Source organism: Mytilus trossulus, chromosome 1 (genome assembly GCF_036588685.1).
Source record: "Mytilus trossulus isolate FHL-02 chromosome 1, PNRI_Mtr1.1.1.hap1, whole genome shotgun sequence".
NCBI lineage: Eukaryota > Metazoa > Mollusca > Bivalvia > Mytilida > Mytilidae > Mytilus > Mytilus trossulus.
Genome location: NC_086373.1, coordinates 49,639,739 through 49,662,834, shown reverse-complemented (window position 1 = coordinate 49,662,834; position 23,096 = coordinate 49,639,739). Strand labels below are relative to the sequence as shown.

Below are 23,096 nucleotides of genomic sequence, written 5' to 3'. Positions count from 1 at the left end.
GCAAATTTCTGGATAAAAACTACTTTAAACGACTTCCTCCCGAATCATTTATATATATAATTGAATTCCTATGCAGGAAATAGGTGTTCAGTTCCTTCCGTGCAATACATTATATGGTACTTAGAATCCTAAAAAATGAAATTTTTATACTTGAACTACTTTGATAGATTTTCTTCGCTTCGAGATTGCCACCCGTGTCAAACATAGCCGACAACCTGCATGTGGCGTTCTACCCGGTGAATTTAGGCAGTTTAAACAAATGCGATAAATAAAAAAGTGGACGCGTACATCCTACGTCTCTCTCTGGACTGAACACCATGCCATTGATATCCCAAAATATGCATATATACTGATTGATTTAAGATTTACAGGAAATCTTACAATTCATAATAAAAATACACTTAAAAAACATGATCATAAAAAACTAGTAGACTATTTTCATTACCGACTTTTGACTCCGGTTTATATTATTTTTCGACAGGTTACCTACGACATCCTGGTACTCGGTCAATTAAGAGCAGTCATAATAAGTATTATCAAGCATTTAATCGATGAATTTGAGTTAATTTTTTTCTATTTTACGACGAGTTTGTCGTGTAAAAAAATATGAAGTAATATATTTATAAAAAGTTTCCCCAATAATTGAACAGATTAAAAGCTTGATGTTACTTCTTTACCATGCTGTAACTTGACTTGGTACCAGGATGTTATAGGTAACCTGTCGAAAAATATAAACATCGTTATCAAAAGTCCATAATATGAAAATAGTCTATTGAATCATGATACACTCTATTGAAAAAACCCAGGTTCATCCTACAATACACAGTGAAATGCTCTCATAATCTGCAGTGGTGATTTTTCTCTGACGTCAGTGTATTTTTCCAACTGTAGACTATTTTAAAGAATCCACTGCATGACTTATGATTTAACATGTACGAGCTTGTAACCTCTCAAAAACTTGTTTTACATTAAGGGATCAAACTTGCGCATATTTACTTTTCTAATCATCAGTCTTCAGTCTAATGACTGATGATTAAAATTACGTTATTATATGATTTAAGAACAGCAACCATTCGCCTATACAAAATAAAATCACCAACATCCATATATCTACAGAAAGGCCCGGACATGTTATTGCAAAGGTTTGACAGAATAAAGATATATACATGTTTTTCTTCTTTAAGTTAATTCTATAAATTTGTGCACCATACATTTATTCTATTGAACACACAAATCTTACTTTTATGTTAAAAATTGCATGTCCGGCGTAACATTTCAAAATAAATAAAATGCATTTTTCTATGTTCCGTTGTAATTTTGCACATAAAATCTGCGAAATTTAATATATCAGCTTTCTACTAGATTTATATTATAACATCATATCCGTTTTTTGGTATTGGCTGAAATTTGAAGCAAGCCTTCAACGAAATATTCAGCAGAGGAACCTGTCTAAATGTGTTATGAGGAAAGTTTATCAACATTTCAGTTTTATTATTATCCCTATAAAGTAATTAAATCATATTAAAACTATACTCAATAGAAAGTTCTGAAAAAGATGAACATTTCCCAAGTTTCAAATGTAAAAAACCACTTTTTCTTGAAGCAGAATTTTAAAAAATCGAATGTTTAGCCACTATGTCCAAACGTAATTTTTGTTCATTCCTTAGGTGAAACATGTTGTATAAATACTAAATGTGCATTTATAATACAAAACTAACATATTTATAAGATACAAACTATAAGTTCATACAAATGGCTAAATAAGTCGGGTGTTTTCACAAACATGATGACCTCACAATTGTTTTCGGAAAGCATTCCCTATGTCTAGCCATTATGTCCAAGGGCGTCATTTTGACGTTTCTGCACAGTGGCGTCTTTTATACAAATACACACTATTTACAAACCGTTTAGGCAGTTAAAATGATGCCGGGAAATGTTCATTCCAAAATGGTCTGCTGAATCAAAATAACACTCAGATTAGAAATACACACAAACATAAGGAATAAACCCTTTATAGACATAGGGGAAAAGGGGGGATGGGCCGAGGGATATTTCTTATGGACAAAAGTTTTCACGCAAATCTAAAACACCTTTATAGATAAGAAACCGATTAGAATCCAAGGATATAATTTTTAAAGAATTATATAAATGCGTATCTGTAAAATAAAACCATCAGTGCTAAAAAGATAGAGAAATAGTCTGAAAACTCGCACAGACACATACAAATATTGGACAAAAGTGAGTTCAATCTTAAAAAAAAAACCCATTTCAACTAAAATCCTTACAAAAAGAAATATTGCTGAATAATTATATGACCGATTTTTATGAAATAAATACCGTAAGTGTTTATGTTCATTTTTTCAAAAAAATGTTCAGCTATATTTTTGTTTTCATGTGTCCCTCCGGGAGCAAGATTTTTTTTTAAAGGTTGCTATGTATCCTATCCAAAATATAATTGGAAAGACTTGCATTTGTTTTCATCTCATTACAGATCAGAAAATAAAAACGATCCTTACTTAATTGCCTTATACATGATGAATTTTGAAACATTTCTTCAGCTTATTGTATTTATTTGATAAAAGTCGATTGAGCAGTTCTCCGCTCTTGATAACAAAATGTCAAAGTTAGTATATGGCGTCACATTTATCAATTATCCCAAATTATACATGTTACGTCTTGCGACGCAATACCGTGCGTAACGTCGTAGTATAACAGCCGTCACCATAAACTCTTTCTTTGATATGTACAATACAAATATCATCATTATATAAAAATGAAATATATCTCTGTAATTAAAACACAATATTTCTGGAGAAAAAACCCCGATGCATTTGTTTTATGTCGGGTGCAAGGTTCAAACTTTGTAATTTTAACATTGCCGTAATTAAAAAAAAAAACACCTATCTAAAACCTACAAAATGAACAAAATAAACAGTTTCGATTTTTACTGCAAAAAATAAGGCATTCGCCAATTTATGACTTTTAAATGATGTTCAAGGACATATACATGAAAGTCCAACTCCTAATACAAACGCTGAAGGGATGTCTATAATCTAATTTTGATTAAATACAGATCCTGTTACCATGCTTGGCCCACAAGAACATGTTCTATGATCATTACTCAATTGTTCACTACCTTTACTAGACGAACGTACTCTACTTACAGGCGAACATCCTTAGTTTACTCAGTCCAATTGTTAAACTAAATACTTCTCATTTGTATCATTAGTAATCCAATTTCTTTCAGATATTTCCTAAATCAGGAGCCATTTGTTCAATGGTGGTCTTTTGTTTCTGTGGTTCGTTAGTTTTTCTCATTTTTCGTGGTTTATTCTTAAGCCTCGGTCACACCTAAATGGATAGCTCGAACGGATCCCTAAAGCCCCGGTCACACCTTAACGGATAGCTCGAACGGATGTTGAACGAATGTGAAACGGACTTCTACTGGACGTACATGTATAACGGATAAAACGGATGATGATCGGATCTGAAACGGATAAATATAAAAAAGCAGATGTGGTATGATTGCAAATGAGACAACTCTCCACAAGAGACAAAAATGACACAGAAATTAATAAGTTTAGGTAACCGTACGGCCTTCAACAATGAGCAAAGCCCATACTGCAAAGTCAGATATAAAGGGCCCGAAATAACAATGTAAAACAATTAAAACGAGAAAACTAACGGCCTTATTTATATAAAAAAAGAAAAGAAAGAAAAACAAATATGTAACACTTAAACAAACGACAACCACTGAATCACAGGCTCCTGACTTGGGACAGGCACATAATAGAATTTAATTAAATGAAAATTAAGTTATAGTTATTGACCAAGCAAGTCGGTATATTGGATTTAATCTGCACAGCTTGGGTGACCCTAATTAACCCGAACGACGTAGGAGTTCGGGTTAAAGGGTCACACGAGCGTGCAGATTAAATCCAATATATCGATTTGATTGGTCAATTACTGTTTTAACACATGACGCCATCAATTTACGTGAACGTTTTAGCAATATGCAACGATGTTCCGCAATCCACGGCTCCTGAATAAAATTTGTTGTATAGTAAAGAAAGGGGAAAATGAGCCTTTATGTAGTAAGAGGTTGGTAAGTTTTTAATTATTTTTTATTTATATTTGGGCTTCTCCCTTTAATTTTTACATTACTTGCGATTTAATTGTAAAAATTTTCTATCGTTTCTGTTAAATTTATTAGTATTTTTTTTTCTTGCATTCAGTGACGATTAATACTTTGACCTATTGTACTATTAAATCGGTGTTATGAAGTAAAGATTAATTGCTTTTCTTTCCTTAATGACATGGTTAGAGAAAGATGAAACGAGGAAGATTTTAGTACATAAATTTAAAATGTTAAATAAACACAAACAACAATTCGCTATACAATCTTTAACACCCTCCCCCGACCCCAAATTTAAATTCGATACCCAAAAAGTCCCTTTATAGGAATCAATATCATGCCAAAAATCGTAATGAAATTCATTGAGTCTAAAACTTATTCTAACCAGTATTTCATTATTTGAACATGATTTCTTTTTTGGCAGAAACTACAAAAAAATCGTTATTATCTGTTCAGACTTTGTAGCACAGATTTAAGATTTACACTGTGTACACAAAATAAAATAAAATATTTCATGTCCCAGTTTAGATAATAAAAAAAGGAAGGAGAAACCTTTCTTTTTTCATCAGGGGCCTCGTTTGCCATATATACAGTAATGACTAGACAGTAAACACTGAGGGTTTGAGGGCTAACTCCGCCCGTGCTGAGGTTTTCGACTCCAATATCAATTGAGTAGGACCGTCAGTTTCACTATCAAATGTGTGTGGTTTTCACCGGGCACTCCGGCTCCCTCTACCAAAAAAAAAAACATTTGGCGAAATGTGGCGCTTAAAAGTGACGTTAAAACATTAGCAATCAATCGATCATTTTTTTCTTATTTTGAAACTACTATGTTTGTACAAAGTGTTTAATTTATCAACTTTTTTGTAACTTCAAGTCAAATGGCGGATTCGTTTGTTGTTGGTTTTTTGGGGGGGGGGCGGGGGGGGGGGGGGGGGGTCGAATATGCTGTTCATTGATTTGGTGAACGAAACGTTTTTAGTCTCGATACAATCGTTGATATTTTTTATAATTTTATAGAATACATGTCACACCCCTTTCAGAATCCAGGAAACGCCCCTAAAGGTAAAAATAGATTTGAACTGTGCAGATTATCTGAGGTATTTAATGCACACCTTAGCTGTTCATTATTCAGATTATAGCACAGTAAGAACAAAGAGATTTAACCCATGTCATTTGTTAATTTACTGTAGTAAACTTTTCATCAATAAAGTCATTTACACTCAAATTTGGTGGAAAAGATAAGTGCGTAATCAATCTGAATCCACCAGTTTTCTTAGGAATTACACCGGTAGGCGAACACCTTAGATTATATATAGGTCTAGTCAAAAAAGGACCAGCTATGTGACCATTTTTTACTTCACCGAAAAAAATTATGGGTTCATTCAACCAGAGACATATAATTATATGTCTCTGATTCAACCTATGCCAACATTTTGAAATTAAGGTATAAAATTGTGTAAAAAAATGTTGGCATACAATCGTTTATTATCAGTTGTTATGTCATATGGCACGTGTCAAACGGTTCATTGAGTTTCGGCATATCAAAGAAAAACGGGCACGTGTCTAAATAATGTTGAATATCTTGTTTATTAATGATTATTTTTCTATAAAATTTGAAATTTATGCATTAAATATCAATCTCTAACATAATATGTAAAAATAATACACATAATAGCACTCCTCCTAGTCCTTAGTGGCATTGTGTAGTCCTTAGTGCACTAAGGAGTCCTTAGCAGTGTTTAGACGCACCGTCCTTTTAGAACAAAAAAAAATGTTTTCATCCTAAGAGAAAAAAAACAATGTCCAATTATAATACTAGATAAATATTCTATACCTTTAAAATTTCATTCCTTGACCGAACAGGTGAAATCTAACTTGGGTTATAATGTTACATCATAATATATTGTCAGGTAGACGTCCAAACCAAAAGCAACCAGGTGACATTTAACATCCTGTCAGTGTGTATACATGTATTACCAGAGTTTAAATTTTGTGATATACAAAAGTTTTCATAAATGTACAAATAAATATCTTCTCCTTCCCGTGTCAAATCAGAAGAAGTATGTTTCATAATAAACTTTAGGAAAATATGAATATTATGAAAATTTCTTTAAAAAAATATTTTTTGCTTAAAAGGCATTCAAATATCTATATGTTTCTATAATAATTTCAAAAAAATATTCTGATTCAAATTTTAATTTAAATGAATTTCGATCATTGAATATGATTTTATTGTTATTTATTTTATAATTCAATATTTAAAGATAAATCCGGGCAATGAATCGATATAAAGTTTAAATTGTGTTAAAAAAAAAAGTTATTGTATCCATTCCAACAGAGACGTATAATACGATTGGTCTGGTTTTAACAATATTGTATACCCGAGAGTTATCGGTCCTGAATAGGACTGATATAGTTGGGTATGATGAGAAGGATTAGGAAATACATGACCGCCCAGTATTTCGCATTTAGTAAATTATGTTGCTTATTTATCAAAATTAGGGTATGCTCCTGCAACGGTTAAGGTGTACTTATCAGGTTTAAGCTATTATTTACGAATAAATGAGCTCACAGATTTGACTTCATCGTCCATTATACAAAAAATGTTGAAAGGAATGGACAAATTATATGGTGTAGTAGATAGTCGCAAACCTATAACTTTAGAAATATTAGCTCGATTAATAAACTCGTTGCAATTTGTTTGTTCTTCAGTATATGAATGGGTAAACGGAAAAAAAGTCACAGGATAAAAAGTCACAATATCCCTAGGAAAAAAAGTCACAGGAAAAAAAGTCACAAGAAAAAAAGTCACAGGAAAAAAAGTCACAATTTGTTTAAGTAAACTTATTTGTCAGAAATATGTTGGAATGCATGTGAAAAAGTCACTATGTACATGTATGCAATAAATAACTAAACTGGAGTTTTTGAATGCATTGAAAAAAAGTCACAATATATTTGTATCCGATTAATGTTAGTTGCTAATTTTTAAAAACTATAAAAGAATTATATATACTTATAAAAGTGTATTGGAATAGATAATGTTTTTTTTCCAAAATTGACTTTTTAACAAACAGGGAAAACTGATTGTGTCCTTTTATTTAATATTGAGCATAAGTTGTATTTCATTGATATGGCTTCCTACGAAGACAGGAAATGAAAGGTATACAAAGGGGAGGTGCCACAAGAAGCCACACATCAATATCAACAGTCCCTAGATATATATATATATAAATCGGCGTTTTGCATTTGCGCCGATCTGCACTTCATTTGCGCCGATTTTTTCTTTCATTTGCGCCGATATTTTCTTTCATTTGCGCCAATTTTTTTACAGGTAAATAACAGGTGAATAGATATAAGAAGTTGTGATATGAGTGCCAATGAGAGAACTCTCCATCCAAGTCATATTATTTTTCATTTAACATTATAGACCTCTTCCATTAGCCACTTGTACAAATTTATGAATTGTCAATCATAACATGTATATATCTGTTGTCCCCTGCTCACAGTGGGGAGGTGGAAGAAGGCCTACAAGATACATCTCCAGACATTTTCCCTGACCGTAACCGTATTTCTTTAGCCTCTGTCTTTTGGAAATCTGCCACATATTTATGCTCGATCTGTGTTTTGACAATATAATCCGTGGTGACTCTGGCTTTACACAGTTTTATGGTACATTAGAAAGATATGTTGTTATATTTCAGGACACTGACCTCCCGATATGTATGGCCCTCGATGATTAAAGAATTAACTCCTCGACTCGTATCAGTGTGCTATATGCCTATCGTGTTAAATATGAATCAAAATTATCTTAAACATAAATGAAAAACATTTAGAACCAAATTTTACCAATGGTATAGTACAGTACATGTACAAGTATTAATTTACCTGTAAATCTAATTAGGAGCAAATAAAAAATCGGCGCAAATGAAAGAATGAAAATTTTCAAAATCGTCGCAAATGTCATACGCCCAAAAAAATGCTAAGCTATTATTAATGGCAATGAGTTGTTTGTTTAACACTAACTTACAGAATACATATCTTTATAAAAATCATAAAAACATGTGGTCAAGTTATATACTTGTTCCGGACCATATGAGTATTTGGACCATACGCGTATGGTCATGACCATATGCGTATACTTATATGGTCCGACCGTACGCGTATGGTCCGACCATATGAGTATTGTACTCATATGGTTATTAACGGGCCGGACCATATGAGTATTTGGACCATATAGGTATTTTTTTCAAATATACAATAGAAATTATACGTATATATTAGTTTTACATTTCAAAAGCTACATAAACATTAAATATTGATGCCACTGTCAGTTGATCTTAGAATGACATTCACACGGTACCATACAAGTAGCTTTTCTGTGATTACTTGTTTTGGCTGCGTGCAGTGATATAGACTCGGACAATTCCGATGTGTCTACGGTGTTTTTAAGAAACTCTAAATCTCCAATATCGTAAAATTAATATCACAGATCAAATTAAATAAAGGCAGTAGCTATTTCATGGCTCTTAAATGCTATTTTACCGGTCTTATAATAAAGATTAAAATAGAAGTATAGAAATGAAGAATAGAAAAAATAAAGAAACATAGATAAAGGAAGATGTGGTGTGAGTGCCAATGAGACAACTCTCCATCCAAATAACAATTTAAAAATTAAACCATTATAGGTTAAAGTACGGCCTTCAACACGGAGCCTTGGCTCACACCGAACAACAAGCTATACAGGGCCCCAAAATTACTAGTGTATACACTTTTGATATTTTACTTATCAAACATGTCTTAAAAAATATCATTATCTTTAAAAAAAAATTACCATGATCCTTGCCGGTGATGTCACCTACTTTAAACAATAAAATTCATTTTACAATATGTTCATTTAATTTTGACATCTTCTTATAATTGTACTTACAAATCGTAAATAAAATTAACTGTGTGAAGCTGTCTTTTTATAAGTTTTTTTAATATATAATAAAATGACATTTTAGTGACGTAACAACCGGAAGGGTCACATCTAATGAAGAGTTTAAAAGTATTCGTGTTGATTACCCCGACCATACGCGTACGGTCCGACCATACGCGTATGGTCGGACCATATGAGTATATACCCATATGGTCATGGCCATACGCGTATGGTCCAGATACTCATATGGTCCGGAACATACTGAACTTCTAACTTGTATTCAAATTGAAGGAAATTGTTGCTGTTAAACTCACATCTCTAAGAGATATATAACAAAAATAATTACAACAAATCTTTGAAAACATGTATCAATCTAGTACACCAGCGTGTACATGTTCCATTTAAATGATTTGCGATTTATACCTTTTCCAAAGCTAGTCTGTAAAAATGAATTAAAAAATGTCTATTTCCAAACAAATATCTATTGCGAATGTTTCCCAATATATTCATATAATTATATGTGCGGCCTTATGACCATTTCCATAAAAAAAAATACAAATTGGGAATGTTTCTCCTGTTAATACATGTATATGCAGACCCTATGACTATTTCATGCAAAAAATATATATTGTGACTTTTTTTCCTGTGACTTTTTTTCCTACATTCTATGAATGTACGTTATTTAGATCCATGTTTTCATTAGCATTTTTTGCATTTTTGAGAATTGGTGAAATTACAATAAATAGAAATACGCAACATGTCATTAACAATGATGATGTCAATGTTTCACATCATTCACAATCTGCATATATCACAATTCCCTTTTCGAAAACAGACCAAAAAGGTTTAGCTACAACATTAACAGTTGAAAGGTTTAATCAAGTAAATATTTGCCCGGTGATATTGTTATTAAACTTTATTTCAATCAGACACAAAAACAATGGACCACTTTTTTGTCATTTTTACAAAACCGGTGTAACACGATATCAATTTTCTAGTGTACTATGCAGGACCATGAAATTTATTGATTGTAATCCAAATGAGTACAACACGCATTCATTTCGAATAGGTGCAGCTACACATTTTGCTATGAACGGCCATACTGATGAAGAAATTATGACTTTAGGTCGTTGGAAATCTGCATCCTTTAAACGTTAAATAAGAATTGAGCTAACCAAATAACTTATAATTTCAGCTTGTCTTAGTAATGAAATATGGATTATTGGTTCTTTAATAATATGCAGTGCTCGTGATCACTCGGAGAACAGACCTTCAGGTAGTAATTTATGTCTTTTAAAAAATAATTGTTTTTTGCGATGGGCAGGCAAATCTGGTATGAAATGGGACGATGTTGTTGGCACAGTTAACAGCATCATTAATTTATGCAGCAAAATTCCACATGCGTTGATATTGCATTGTGGTGGAAATGACATAGGAAATGTACCATGTTGTGCTCTGCGATATCACATTAAATTCACAATAGCAATTCTGTCTCGAATGCTCCAAAATTGCTCTCTTATATGGTCAAGCATTCTTCCCAGGCGTTCATGGCGATACTCAAGCGATGACCATGCCATGGAAGTTACAAGAAAGAGAATAAATAGGGGAGTGAGATCTTATAAACTCAAACATGGAGGATACGTTCTCAAATATCCAGATTTTGACGACCGTCATCCAGCGCTATATTCTGACGATGGAGTACATCTATCATTTATTGGAAATAATATTTTCTTGAATCAAATTCAATCAGCACTAGAAACATTCATAAAGTATCCACATTGTGTTGTATTTCCTCACGATCACCTTTAACTTAAGATAAACATAGTTCATACTGACAATGGATGGAAATACATTTATTTTGTGAAATTTGGTTGTTATATAAATGTTGAATTCACTATATCTTTTATTATTTTAATTGTTTAAATGTTGTTGATAAGTTGATTATAGAATTGGAGATAACTGAATTGTCATGGGTAAATTTTGTGGCGAATTATCATTCTGTACTCGAGTCCGAAAGATAATTTTGGCGAAATTTACTTCATTTTATGCAGACTATGGATAGCCCAGCTGCTAATTCTGAAATATTGCTGAATGGACCGCCCTTCAGTACACCACCTTTGGATCGCCCAGCTGTGATACAATGATGAGTTCAATCGTCATTAACATTTTATTGATTGACAAATATTTTGGTTGTGTACTGTTGTTGTAACAGTTGTTGTTGTTTTATGAATGAATTTTGATTAAATGTTGCCATGACAATTCATATCCAAACAAAATCAGTGTTTGTTATTTGTTGTAGTGAAATACAAATCAAGGCATCAATGGCGTCTGTTCGTCAATTCTGATAATTGGTTAATTTACACCAAGTGATATTTTTAATTAAATGATATATTCAATAATACATAATGTGGCGGGAATCCCAACCATCCCCCTAATCTGGGACAGTGGTATAACAGTACAACATAAGAACAAACTATAAAAATCAGTTGAAAGGCTTAATCAGATGGACAAAAATAATGCCAAATGAAAATTTTGCGTCAGAAATGCCAATTATTGGTATGTCAGATTTTTAAGGTTCGTCAATTCTTATTATGCATAATCGGTCTTAGATTAAGGGTACGTCTTCACAATCAAGCAGCTCTTATTCAGGCCACACACTGCCCTTTGGTGGCATTTTTAAGAACAAACCAAAACCAGTTACAAAGAAACATTTTAAATATTTATGCGATTTACATGTATTATTATTGTCGCCTTTATCTTTTCCGTATATCTTGTTCATCCGTTTTATCCGATACGCTTCCGTTATGTGTCCGTTTTATGCGGTACTCGTCCGTTGGATGTACGTTCGACATCCGTTCTGTCCGTTACGTTTTCGTTTCTCTTGCGTTGCATATCCGGTGTGTGTCCGTTATGCATTCGTTACTCGTCCGTTTTATTTGGTCAGTACATCAACGGACGCCCAACGGATAACAGTTTTGTCAACGGACAACTTTTATTTTCATCCGTTAGGCGTCCGTTCGTGCTATCCGGTAAGGTTTGACCGAGTCTTAACGGATAACTTTTTTTCAATCTGTTCATGTCCGTTAGACGTCCGTTCTTATCCGTTAGACGTCCGTCCATATCCGTTGCATGTCTGTTTAGCGTACGTTTTATCCGTCGACGTCCGTTCTGTCCGGTGGAAATTTTTGAGTATGTTCAAAACTTTGAACGGACGTCCAACGGATGAAATGTCCGTTGAACGTCCGGTAGGCGTCCGTTTTGTACGGTACTTGTCCGTTTCTTTTACGTTGCATATCCGGTGTGTGTCCGTTATGCATTCGTTACGCGTCCGTTTTATTCGGTTAGTACATCAACGGACTCCCACCGGATTACAATTTTGTCAACGGACAACTTTTATTTTCATCCGTTAAGCCTCGGTCACACCTGACCGGATAGCACGAACGGACGCCTAACGGATGAAAATAAAAGTTGTCCGTTGACAAAATTGATATCCGTTGGGAGTCCGTTGATGAACTTACCGAATAAAACGGACGTGTAACGGATGCATAACGGACACACACCGGATATGCAACGTACGAGCAACGGACACGTACCGGACAGAACGGATGTCGAACGTACATCCATCGGACGAGTACCGCATAAAATGGACACATAACGGAAGCGTACCGGATAAAACGGATGAACAAGATATACGGAAATATCAAAGGCGACAATAATAATACATGTAAATCGCATAAATATTCAAAATGTTTCTGTGTATACGTAACTGGTTTTGGTTTGTTCTTCAAAATTTCGCCAAAGGGCAGTGTCTGTCTGGCCTGAATAAGAACTGCTTGATTGTGAAGACGTGCCTATACTCTAAGATCGATTATGAATAATAAGAATTCTTGACCCTTAAGAAATCTGACATACCAATAATTGGCATTTCTGACGCGAAATTTTCAATTGGCATTTATCCGTTTCAGATCCGTTCATTATCCGTTTTATCCGTTATACGTCCGGTAGAAGTCCGTTTCTCATCCGTTTTATCCGTTAAACGTCCGTTAGAAGTCCGTTGGTGAATTTATCTGCCAGACCTCCAACGGATGTATAACGGACACTTAACGGATACAAAACGGAAACGAAACGGACGAGTACCGTACAAAACGGACGCCTACCGGACGTTCAACGGACATTTTATCCGTTTGACGTCCGTTCAAAGTTTTGAACATACTCAAAATTTTCCACCGGACGGAACGGACGTCGACGGATAAAACGTACGCTTAACGGACATGCAACGGATATTGACGGACGTCTAACGGACATGAACGGATTGAAAAAAAGTTATCCGTTAGGTGTCCGTTCGAGCTATCCGGTAAGGTGTGACCGAGGCTTTAGGCGTCCGTTCGTGCTATCCGGTAAGGTGTGACCGAGGCTTTAGATTAGAAAGTTGATTTCCCTGTTTACACTACTATTTTAGAGGTCTTTTGTAGCGCTGTTCGATGTGAGCTATTGACCCGCATTGTAGGCACTATCATTGTTTATTTGTTACAAATTTAGATTTAAATGTTTCATTGGTCATTGGCACTCATACCACATCTTCTTTTTTTTTTTTAAATTAAATAATATGCGTAAAATTTATAAGAACTATATTTGTACATTTTCCATTTAACGATCAATTTTAAAAACAATATTTATCAAATATACATGATGTTTCATTTGTAGAGCAGTCAATATTCATCAAAATATAAAAAAAAAAAACAATATTCATTATATTCATTACATATATACTGTTCTATTTTTTGCTTGCTCAGCAGTCTCCAGTAAATCCATTTTTACATGCACATTTCGGCTGAATTTTATCAAGGATACACGTTTCGCCATTGTGACAGCTATATCATAATGATATTTGTCAAGTTCTTTTATCTTTATTCATCTTATACATTTATTTTCACATTATGTTTCAATTGAATATTCATTAACAACAACTTTGACAAATTGATAAATACGTAACAATGAATTTGTAACATATAAGATTTTGTATATTACCTGAACTATTTAGGGATTTTATAATATCGCTCACAGTTTTATGATTTTTATATAAAAAAAAGACTGATATTGTAATGATATCACAGTCTAAATTGATTGGAATTATGTAATTTACCTGAAATTGTCGGGAATTTATAAACTCATTAATAAGATTCATAAGTCTTTTCTTAATTTCTTGAATTAAACCAGCGAATCATCGACCAAAGTTTAAAATTATTCTAGTGATCTTAAACATCTCTAGTACAAAAATTTTAACAAATCTGGGATTTTATAAATTCAATAACTATAAATTCAGATTATACAAAACTTCCAAAACTTTAGGGATTTTGCAAAATTCCTTATAGAAAATTTCACTGTAATATACATCGTATCTGTTAGGGTTGATCTGTCAAATTTGACCAATTCTCAACCCTTCAGGTGGGTGCACGAGATAAAGTGATTTCAGAACATAAAACCAAAAATATTTAAAAAATAAGCAAGCATAATGTATGATAAAAAAATATAATGAAGTAAAATAATAAAAGGGGGAAAGGGGGGGGGGGGGTCCATTTATCTTTCGTTCATCTGTCCTGAACCAATCCAGCGTCCGTATATAAACTCATATGGTCTGGGTACTTGACACAATAAAAGTTAAAAAATCACTGTAAGTGTAAATTGCAAAAGGTAAAAAATTCAAAGTGTCATTCAGTAAAGACATTTGCCCTAACGAAAAACAACATGTCGACTTTGAAAAATGATGTCGAAAACAACGTTATAAGTTAAATAACAAAATGTCATCACAAAAAATTTCACACGCGCCTTTTACATTGCACCCTTTACTAATCTGTCTTTACTATGATTTTAAATTTTGATTTTTATAAATCAAAATTTCTAAAATATTTCAAATTAATAACGGTATTTAATTACAATGACAGTAGTATGAGTTGTTCCTTTGCTCTTTAGTTGAAAATAAGAGTTGAGGAACAGCACGTTCTATCATTTTAAGATATATTTAATAGAAGCAAGAACATATTGATAAAAGGAAAATTCATAGCATTCAAATAAAAACAAAAGCAACTTATTTAATCACCAGGGAGAAAAAAAACAAAGAACCATGCTCAAAACGACCGTGGTTTTATGTACAAACGAAAACCTCGACAAGACGAAAATAATTTTGAGTGACTTTAGCAAAGGCAAAGTACACCAAGTTTCAGATAATATGTCAAAAAACTATTTTATTTAGATAAGAAAGTGTTTAGGTCAAGAAGCCGCTTTCGTAATATTTACAAGACATATAGTATGTATAAATGTACGTGCTGTACACATAGTATAATATACAAATAATAAATACAAATATTTATCAATTGAAAAATTGATGTAAAAACTATTTTAATAATTTGAGTAAATTATCAAAGTCCTTTATTAGAATAAAATAATACCTCTCTCATCAAATACACAATGAGCAGGAGGTTAAATATGTTTTTTTTATTTCTTTGTTTGTTTTGTATTTCAAAATAACTTTTCACATTGTTTTTGTTGTAAGCCCATTGTTCTCCATTTAATGCACCTATCCAGACCATTCATACATGACTTTGTCCATTGTTTTAGATCAATTATACAAGTGGATTGCCCAACTTGTGTTTGTAAATTCATTAACAAATAAATATAAAAGAAATAACAATTGTCATAAAATAATAACAGTATTATGTGAAATACTCCTGTATATTTCACAACGTCTTCCATGCGAGTAATAACTTCTTGCTGCATTGCTGTTTTCTGTGTTATAACTCGTGTATTGATTGTATCCGTATTCAAAGACAAGAAAAATAAGCTGTATCTATTTACAGTCTGTGTGATAACGAGAAGTACACCAATTAACGAGAGGCAGAAGATTCATCCATCAGTTTTATGACTTCTTCAAGTTTACTTGCGAGTTGTAGGTCTGTCGCTTCTTCCATATCCTCCAAATCATTTATAATCTGAAAATGGAGAAAAAACTGCTATGATCAACAATAAATCATATATAAAGAAAATTAATCGGAAATGTTAGCATCGAAGTAACCTTTTTATTGTTGTTATCTTAGATGTCAGGAGAATCTTCAAAGTCCAAATATTTCCCATTTAAAAGCAAAAGGGGCAACAAATGTCATATAGAATTTTGATTTTCACTGCAGTCCGAAAAATTGATGATCAGTACACATATCTGGAATTGATGCTTATTTTGTGAGCCAAATGTTTTATTTTTAAAGTAGAATTTTCATGTACAAATATTCTCTAAAATGCAATTTATTTGGACAGCAGACCAACAATGACCAATAGACCAATGTAAAAACTTGAAGAATTAAGTCCGAGAGATGAATCTGACAAAATTATTAATATTCAAAATGTTTTCAATCATAGCAATGCAATGAAATCACTTACTTTAGTCTTGTATTTCTTAATATATAGATTATACAGCTGTTGAAGGGCAGACTGTCGACTGAACCTCAGTTCTAGTTTCTGTTTCTGAAATAGATATTAACATTTATGTTATCATTTATGTTATCAATTCTGATAACAAATGACTTGTAGGAACACATGCATTTAAATTACTCAATAAAATATATACAATGAAGCCAAAGCAACACTTATATTTTTAATTCATATTTGCTATGTGCATTAATCATCCTTTCCACCTCTATTTCGTTGTGATGTATTTAAAAACCAATAGTTCAACAATTGATTCATTAAAACAAATAAAAGGATTATTTTCAGATTATGCTTTAAAGAATGAGCCAAACAGTTTTATAGAATCGAACACCACTCCTAATGATTATTACCAAGGAACAAACTTATATCTGTTATATAGATACCAGGATTAAAAATTTTATGCGGAAGTCGTCCATGTCGTAACTGACACTCGAATCAAAAACGTATAAAAGATGGTACGTCAATGCATAGGCAACTAATGAAAAAAAAATTCTCGTAAATTTCTGGCTTAGGTCATTATTGTTTGAACCTTTTAGTGTTAACATAGAAGATCTGTGAAAGCGTCTGTATGATTTTCATGTTTATGTGAAGCGAATAGTAAAAAAATCCCACAAAAACCAAAACAAGACAGATTGAGCGACGCTGAAACCTGGGTTTAATATAGTTGCCTTGAATACATGCACTGTTTGCTACTTTCAAAAATATCGAGCTTGATACAAGTTTAAACACCTGTCCACTGTTGAAGATCGTATGTTTACCTCCAGAAGTTTGTTTGCATGTTTCTCTTATTTTGTAACCCCCTTACCTTTTTAAAATCATATTTACACCTACAGTTTTACTATGAAAAATGTCAATACTTACATCTGAGATTTCGTCCATTTCACTCCAGAATTCAGTATCAGTCACTGGTTCCAGGCGGATGAAAAAAGGACCAATAAGCTTTCTGTATCTTGGTATGTCTTTATGGAACAATAACTTCTGTGATGGTGATTCCTAACAAATTCCCATGCAAAGAATAATAATGCTAATTAATCAAACTTCTCAATATTGAAAAAAGATATATCAAAACCAAAACGCAACAATAAATAAATACCACACAAAGTCATCGGCAATAATATGTAACTCTAATAGTTATTATTTTATTCAAATTGAATTTTATTCCTCACGTTAACCCGGACTAAGATTTTCTTTGTTCTTTTTTTTGGGACTTTTTAAGGATTTTTTAAGGATTTTTTAATGTTTTATTTGATTTTAGCCTTGTATTTTTTCATGCTTATTCTTATTTCATAACTAAGTCAAATGATAAGAATAGAGGCACGAGTCGAGTCATCAATAATAAAGTAAATGTTTCTCTTATTTAACCTACTCAAAATTGGACAACCCATAGTTCAGGCTTCTTCAAAACACAGATGATTTATAAGTTTAAATTTACTCTAACCTTGTTGATTTTGTGGGCAGTTTGGGTAAAACTTTCCACAAAAACTTGTCTTAGAATGTCCATACATGGTTCCACGTATGCAGGCACAATAACATCAAACAATATACCTGGTTTACCTATCAGTGGAGCCCAAACTCTTGTAGCATAGCTAAGCAAAAACAAATGTGTATCATCAGAAACATAGTTATAGCAAAACTTCAATTATATTGACATGATATACGTTTTGAAATATGTTTTTCCAAAGATTATATAAACCTTATTTGAACTTCTTGATAATCTGCTAAAACATATATAATAACATAAATAAAACGGGGAATAATAACGAAAATGTCAGAAGGCGTAAGTTTTAATATACCAATAAAATAGAACGATAAAACATCGAACAAAATGCAAGATTTTCCCCAATGACCTGATAAACACTCAGCTCAATTCAAATGTCCGAATTATATTGTAATTGTACAATCTGTTTGAACAGCTATAGATAAAGTTAAACAGCAACACCTTTAGTCAAGTAACGGTAAAATTAAAAAAGTTTAAACCAAAGCTTAAAAAATATTTTTTTTTAATCTATGAATAAGATTCAACCACTCACCATTCATTTTTCCATGACTGCAGAACATCCTGTTCTACTCCAAATTGTTTTCCAAGTTTATCCAACATACCGATGAAGTATCGAATTGGTATTGAAGATGATTGTGGATCTATTAAATTCTCAAAAGTAGTATCTATGCACTCCGAAAGTAGCAGCTGAAACAAAGAAAAATGTTTTGTTTGGCAATGGTTTAAGACCTTTGCATTGACTGCAACATGTCTTTATAGTATTGGTCAACTTCGTCTTTAAAAAAAAACCCTATGCCTACCAGGATCGGAAATGTTAGAAATAAGATGACTTCTGCTAGAAAGGACGGGGTGGCTGTTTCGTTTTAATGACTTCAACTCGACCCTGCTTTGAGTAGATATTATTGCGCTCAATAGACATGCTTCAACTGGAAAGCTGTGATCAGCCAGATCATTGAAGGGAAATTTGAAATGAAATTAGAAAACAACGATGCTGTATATACAATTCAGTCTCCCGATTCCGTTTTGCAAAGACTATGCCTATTCATACCACAAATTTAAACAGACTCTCTGTCAAAAGTGGATTTTACATCCGGATGGGACAAATCCATGTGATCATATTTCTACACCTCAGTTCTTATTAAAAAAGATTGTCCTAAACTAAAAATGAAGTTTAACTGGATAAAATTCCCAAATTCACTCTTCTGACAAAACCATATTGTTAAATTATTGAAAAATTTGTTGATCCAAATTTTAATACGGTTGTATTTTGAATAATAAAAACTATATTACCTTGGTGAGAAATAATCTATTCAGGAAGATGTCACCAAAATCTACATCTTTATTAGACTGTCCATCTGGTAAGTTTGACTAGAAAATATATTATAAGCTTTTACATATAACTCTTTCATGTATCTAGAGTAGAAAGATGCACATACAAAACAGAATTCGGATGATAACCGGTCAATGAATACAGAGTAAACATAAGGTCATAATCAATATACGGCACATGGTGTTTATTTTAAAATTATATTGCTTTAAAACATTTGAACATAAAACAAAAAATTGAAGTAGCAAGACATTCATATGACTAACGGCAACAAGAATCCATTGTGAATTTTTATTTGGCTTTCATAGTATGATAATTAGGAATGATGATATTTTTTTGTAATCTTATTACGATTATTGAATGCAAATTACTTTCCCTATTCATATGAATCAGATTTATCCAAGAAATGATCTCAGTCTTCGATGTATACAGTTATCAGCACGTTCCAAGCTAGGAATATGACAGTTGTTTTTCTTTTGTGAGATGTGTTATTATTTGCAAAGATGAATGCGTTGGTCGCCTTCTTTGTAATACATACCAAATATAAAAAACAATGATGCATCTTAATAAAACATTGTCATCGTGTCAGTCCGTCAATACAACGTAGATAAAATATTGGGTATGAAGCTGTTCAATCATTGATATACCATTATGAAAATAAATAGTGTATGAAGCAAAACAAATTAAACGGAAGTGTGAAGCAATTTGCTATTAAAAATCATTACATGATTGGGTAGGTTTACTTGGCAGTGCAGTTTCTTGCAATGAAAAAAACCCATAGTATATAGAATACTGAAAAAAATAACGATGATTTTAAAAAGCTTTTCTTTTTTAAAACGACCAATGCCGTTATCAAACGAACGTGGAGCATCTATTTTTTTAAATAATCAAATTTTCAAAATATGATAAATGACCCAAAATTGTCGGTATGATAACTAATAAGCTTACATCGAAATAACCAAATATAAAAGATTGTGTTTTCACAGTAAGTTAAACAATAACATTCCTTCCCTTTCTTTTATCTAGCTAATAGAAGTTATACATGATTTACTTACCACATTTGTTTCCTGTACATTTGAAAAGATTTATAAATTAAGAATACACGTACAAAAAATATGCGGATGAAAATAACAGAATATCTAAACTATTTTTTGATTGGCTTCTTATGCAATGGTATAAGCATTACCTTGTAACTTTATTAATTAAAAACTGTCTTAAAAAGATATTGACAACTATTACTATACCAGAAGCAATAGTATCACCAAAGTGATATATTGGAATTGAAAATTGATAGAATTGCCTCTAATTCATGTTTATACATTTTGTACACCTACGAAATGTAATAATTAAGAAATTGTTTAAATTCAGTTACGTAATATGGGATTATTTTGATGATGTTTTTACCAAATAATAGTATTACATTATTTTTGTACCTATGTTAATCTTCTATAAACTTTAACAATGTATATTTTGACAAATATTTATTTCTGAAGAATTTTACTTTTAGTATTGACTCATAAAAGTGTTTTTGTAAAACATCAAATTGAACAATGATAACATAAAAAAAGTTAATAAAACACTTACCAGATGCCATTTCTGGCCTTCTAGTTCCGAACATTCTACATTTTCCGGCATGAGTAAAGTAATATCCTCTGACGCGAGACTTTCATCTCGAAACGCTATTGAATTCACTGTAAAGATAAAAAAATGTTCTATACAGCCAATGAGACAATTATCAACCAAAGTGATAATGAAGTGGATGTAAGCCCTTATAGTAAACGTACGGCCTTCGACAATGAGGTAACCCCATAAAATCTCTAATGTCTATGCGTGTATTATCAAACCTGATCTGATTTTCAAATCTTTAAACTTATTCCATTTACATATAATTTATAGATATAGGAAGATGTTAGTATGTTTAACATTGCGACTCACATTGTAAATTTTAAGAAGACCATCAGAACTTCATCTTTGGGTTACAAGTTCAACTAACATTGACAAAACTTCGATAAAGTTAGTGAACGTCATCTACATATCAGAATGTGACGACAAAAGACAAATATCAAGTACTTAATATAATGTTTAGAAACTTTGAATGTGTGCAAATTTTAAATATACATATTTACCGTTGACAGTGTGGCTGTCACGTTGCTTATACATCAGGACCATTCTACTGTTGTCTTTAACCATATAATGTTTTAAGGTATTCAGACATACCATTCCATTGTTTCGTTCACTTGTGTTGTCAATGTCATTGAGTGTAAGTTTTCCAGCCCTCCCTTCTTGCCACTCTAAAAAAACATAAAATCAAAGGTTATATTGTGAAACTATACTTTATGAATTCTTAATTTAAGTCAAGTGAGAGCAATTCTTAGAAAGCTCTCTTAAACTTATCAATTTTTCCTGTCTTGAAACCTTTCGTGTGTATGTATAAAAACAACGATTTTCAACTCCTGTTACTGGCCTATATTATATCAACAAAACAAAAACGTGGCGAATACTGGGGGTGATATAATTGCCCCGGAGAGGTCAACTGATCCTGGCCTAAATGTGGCAACCGTCGTGTTGACCATGTTAGTACAAACCCGGGAATAAATCTAATCTTGTAGGCCACATTCGGTCTTTCAAAAGTTTAAAAGATGTTGTTGGTATGTTTATCTCAGTGTTTAATTTCAAGTGCTATAGCTACATGTGTTTCAGCAAAAGAGTAATTTGTGACGAGTAACACAACGTGTTGCCTCAGTGGAACAGAGACAGCTAACCTTCGTGAGCATCTAAGTTCAACCAAGGATTTTGTAAGAGGCTCGTGTTGTTTAATCTTTAGTTTGCTTTGTAGTGTTTTTGTCATTGTTTTTGGTCTTTTCAAACCTTTTATCCATCTTGGTATCTTCTCTCTTATATACAAACACAATTAATCTCTTTTAAAATACTACTAAAGCAACGACTATCTTAAACTCTTAAACACAGTATTTGAATCAGTGTATCAGTCTTAGGTGATTCAAATTTATGACTACTTTGATTCATATTTGTTTAACACAATTTGAAAATGTTTTTCTGCGTTCATTTGTTGAGATAAATTTAAATGCACTTTTATAGTTTCGTTACAAGTACTACTTACCTAAAGAAAGTTCATCATTGTTTGGTATTTCCGAAGCAGGTTTATTTTTATAAACCTGTGCACAACATTTCTGTTTCACTTGTGATATTGTATCACAGTCGAGAACTTTCACAGGATAACGCTTGTCACTATTCCCATTTAAATCTATTTGCAAAGTCTAAATAAAACAAATAGTAATATGAACAAAGGTACATCGCAAAACATAACCCTTCCTCAAATAAATACAGTTCCTTATATTGCATAATTCAATGTATTTCGTTTTTTATCCAAAAGTCTGAATAATGCATGTTTGAAACAAAAACTTAAACATTATAAGTTCAAAATTGAAAAGATATTGCTTCTTTTCCTTTAACATGTAAAAAAGAAATCAAATAAATCTAAAATTAAGTCAGATTTTGTACTAGAGATTATTTACCTTTTATCCTATTAAAAAACATATGATAAATAAACTTCAAATACTCTTACAAAAGATTGATGCTCAATCCTCATTTTGAGTAGTTTTTCCTCTGCAATAGTGTTCTTTGAATTAGATGTAAGTGCGTCTATTGGTGCCATTTCAACAATTGTCTTTACTGCTTTGTACAACATGAACAGTTGCATTCCACAATTTGACTGTAATTA

The 23,096-nt window shown here is 32.3% G+C and overlaps 1 protein-coding gene across 1 annotated transcript in view; it reads right to left on the bottom strand.

The window, feature by feature from the left end:
* Positions 1 to 14,138: 14,138 nt before the first annotated feature.
* The window catches only part of LOC134726425 (plexin-B3-like), a 75,508-nt gene continuing 66,550 nt past the window's right edge, over positions 14,139 to 23,096 (bottom strand). Inside the window, exons 23-32 of the mRNA XM_063590831.1 lie at positions 22,941 to 23,087; positions 22,476 to 22,632; positions 21,484 to 21,648; positions 20,942 to 21,048; positions 19,321 to 19,398; positions 18,563 to 18,717; positions 17,971 to 18,118; positions 17,394 to 17,525; positions 16,485 to 16,568; positions 14,139 to 16,042 (exon numbers count right to left, since the gene is read on the bottom strand). Of these exons, the coding sequence (XP_063446901.1) occupies positions 15,938 to 16,042; positions 16,485 to 16,568; positions 17,394 to 17,525; positions 17,971 to 18,118; positions 18,563 to 18,717; positions 19,321 to 19,398; positions 20,942 to 21,048; positions 21,484 to 21,648; positions 22,476 to 22,632; positions 22,941 to 23,087 (1,278 nt within the window). The 3' untranslated portion in view covers positions 14,139 to 15,937. The remainder of the gene's footprint in view (positions 16,043 to 16,484; positions 16,569 to 17,393; positions 17,526 to 17,970; positions 18,119 to 18,562; positions 18,718 to 19,320; positions 19,399 to 20,941; positions 21,049 to 21,483; positions 21,649 to 22,475; positions 22,633 to 22,940; positions 23,088 to 23,096) is intronic.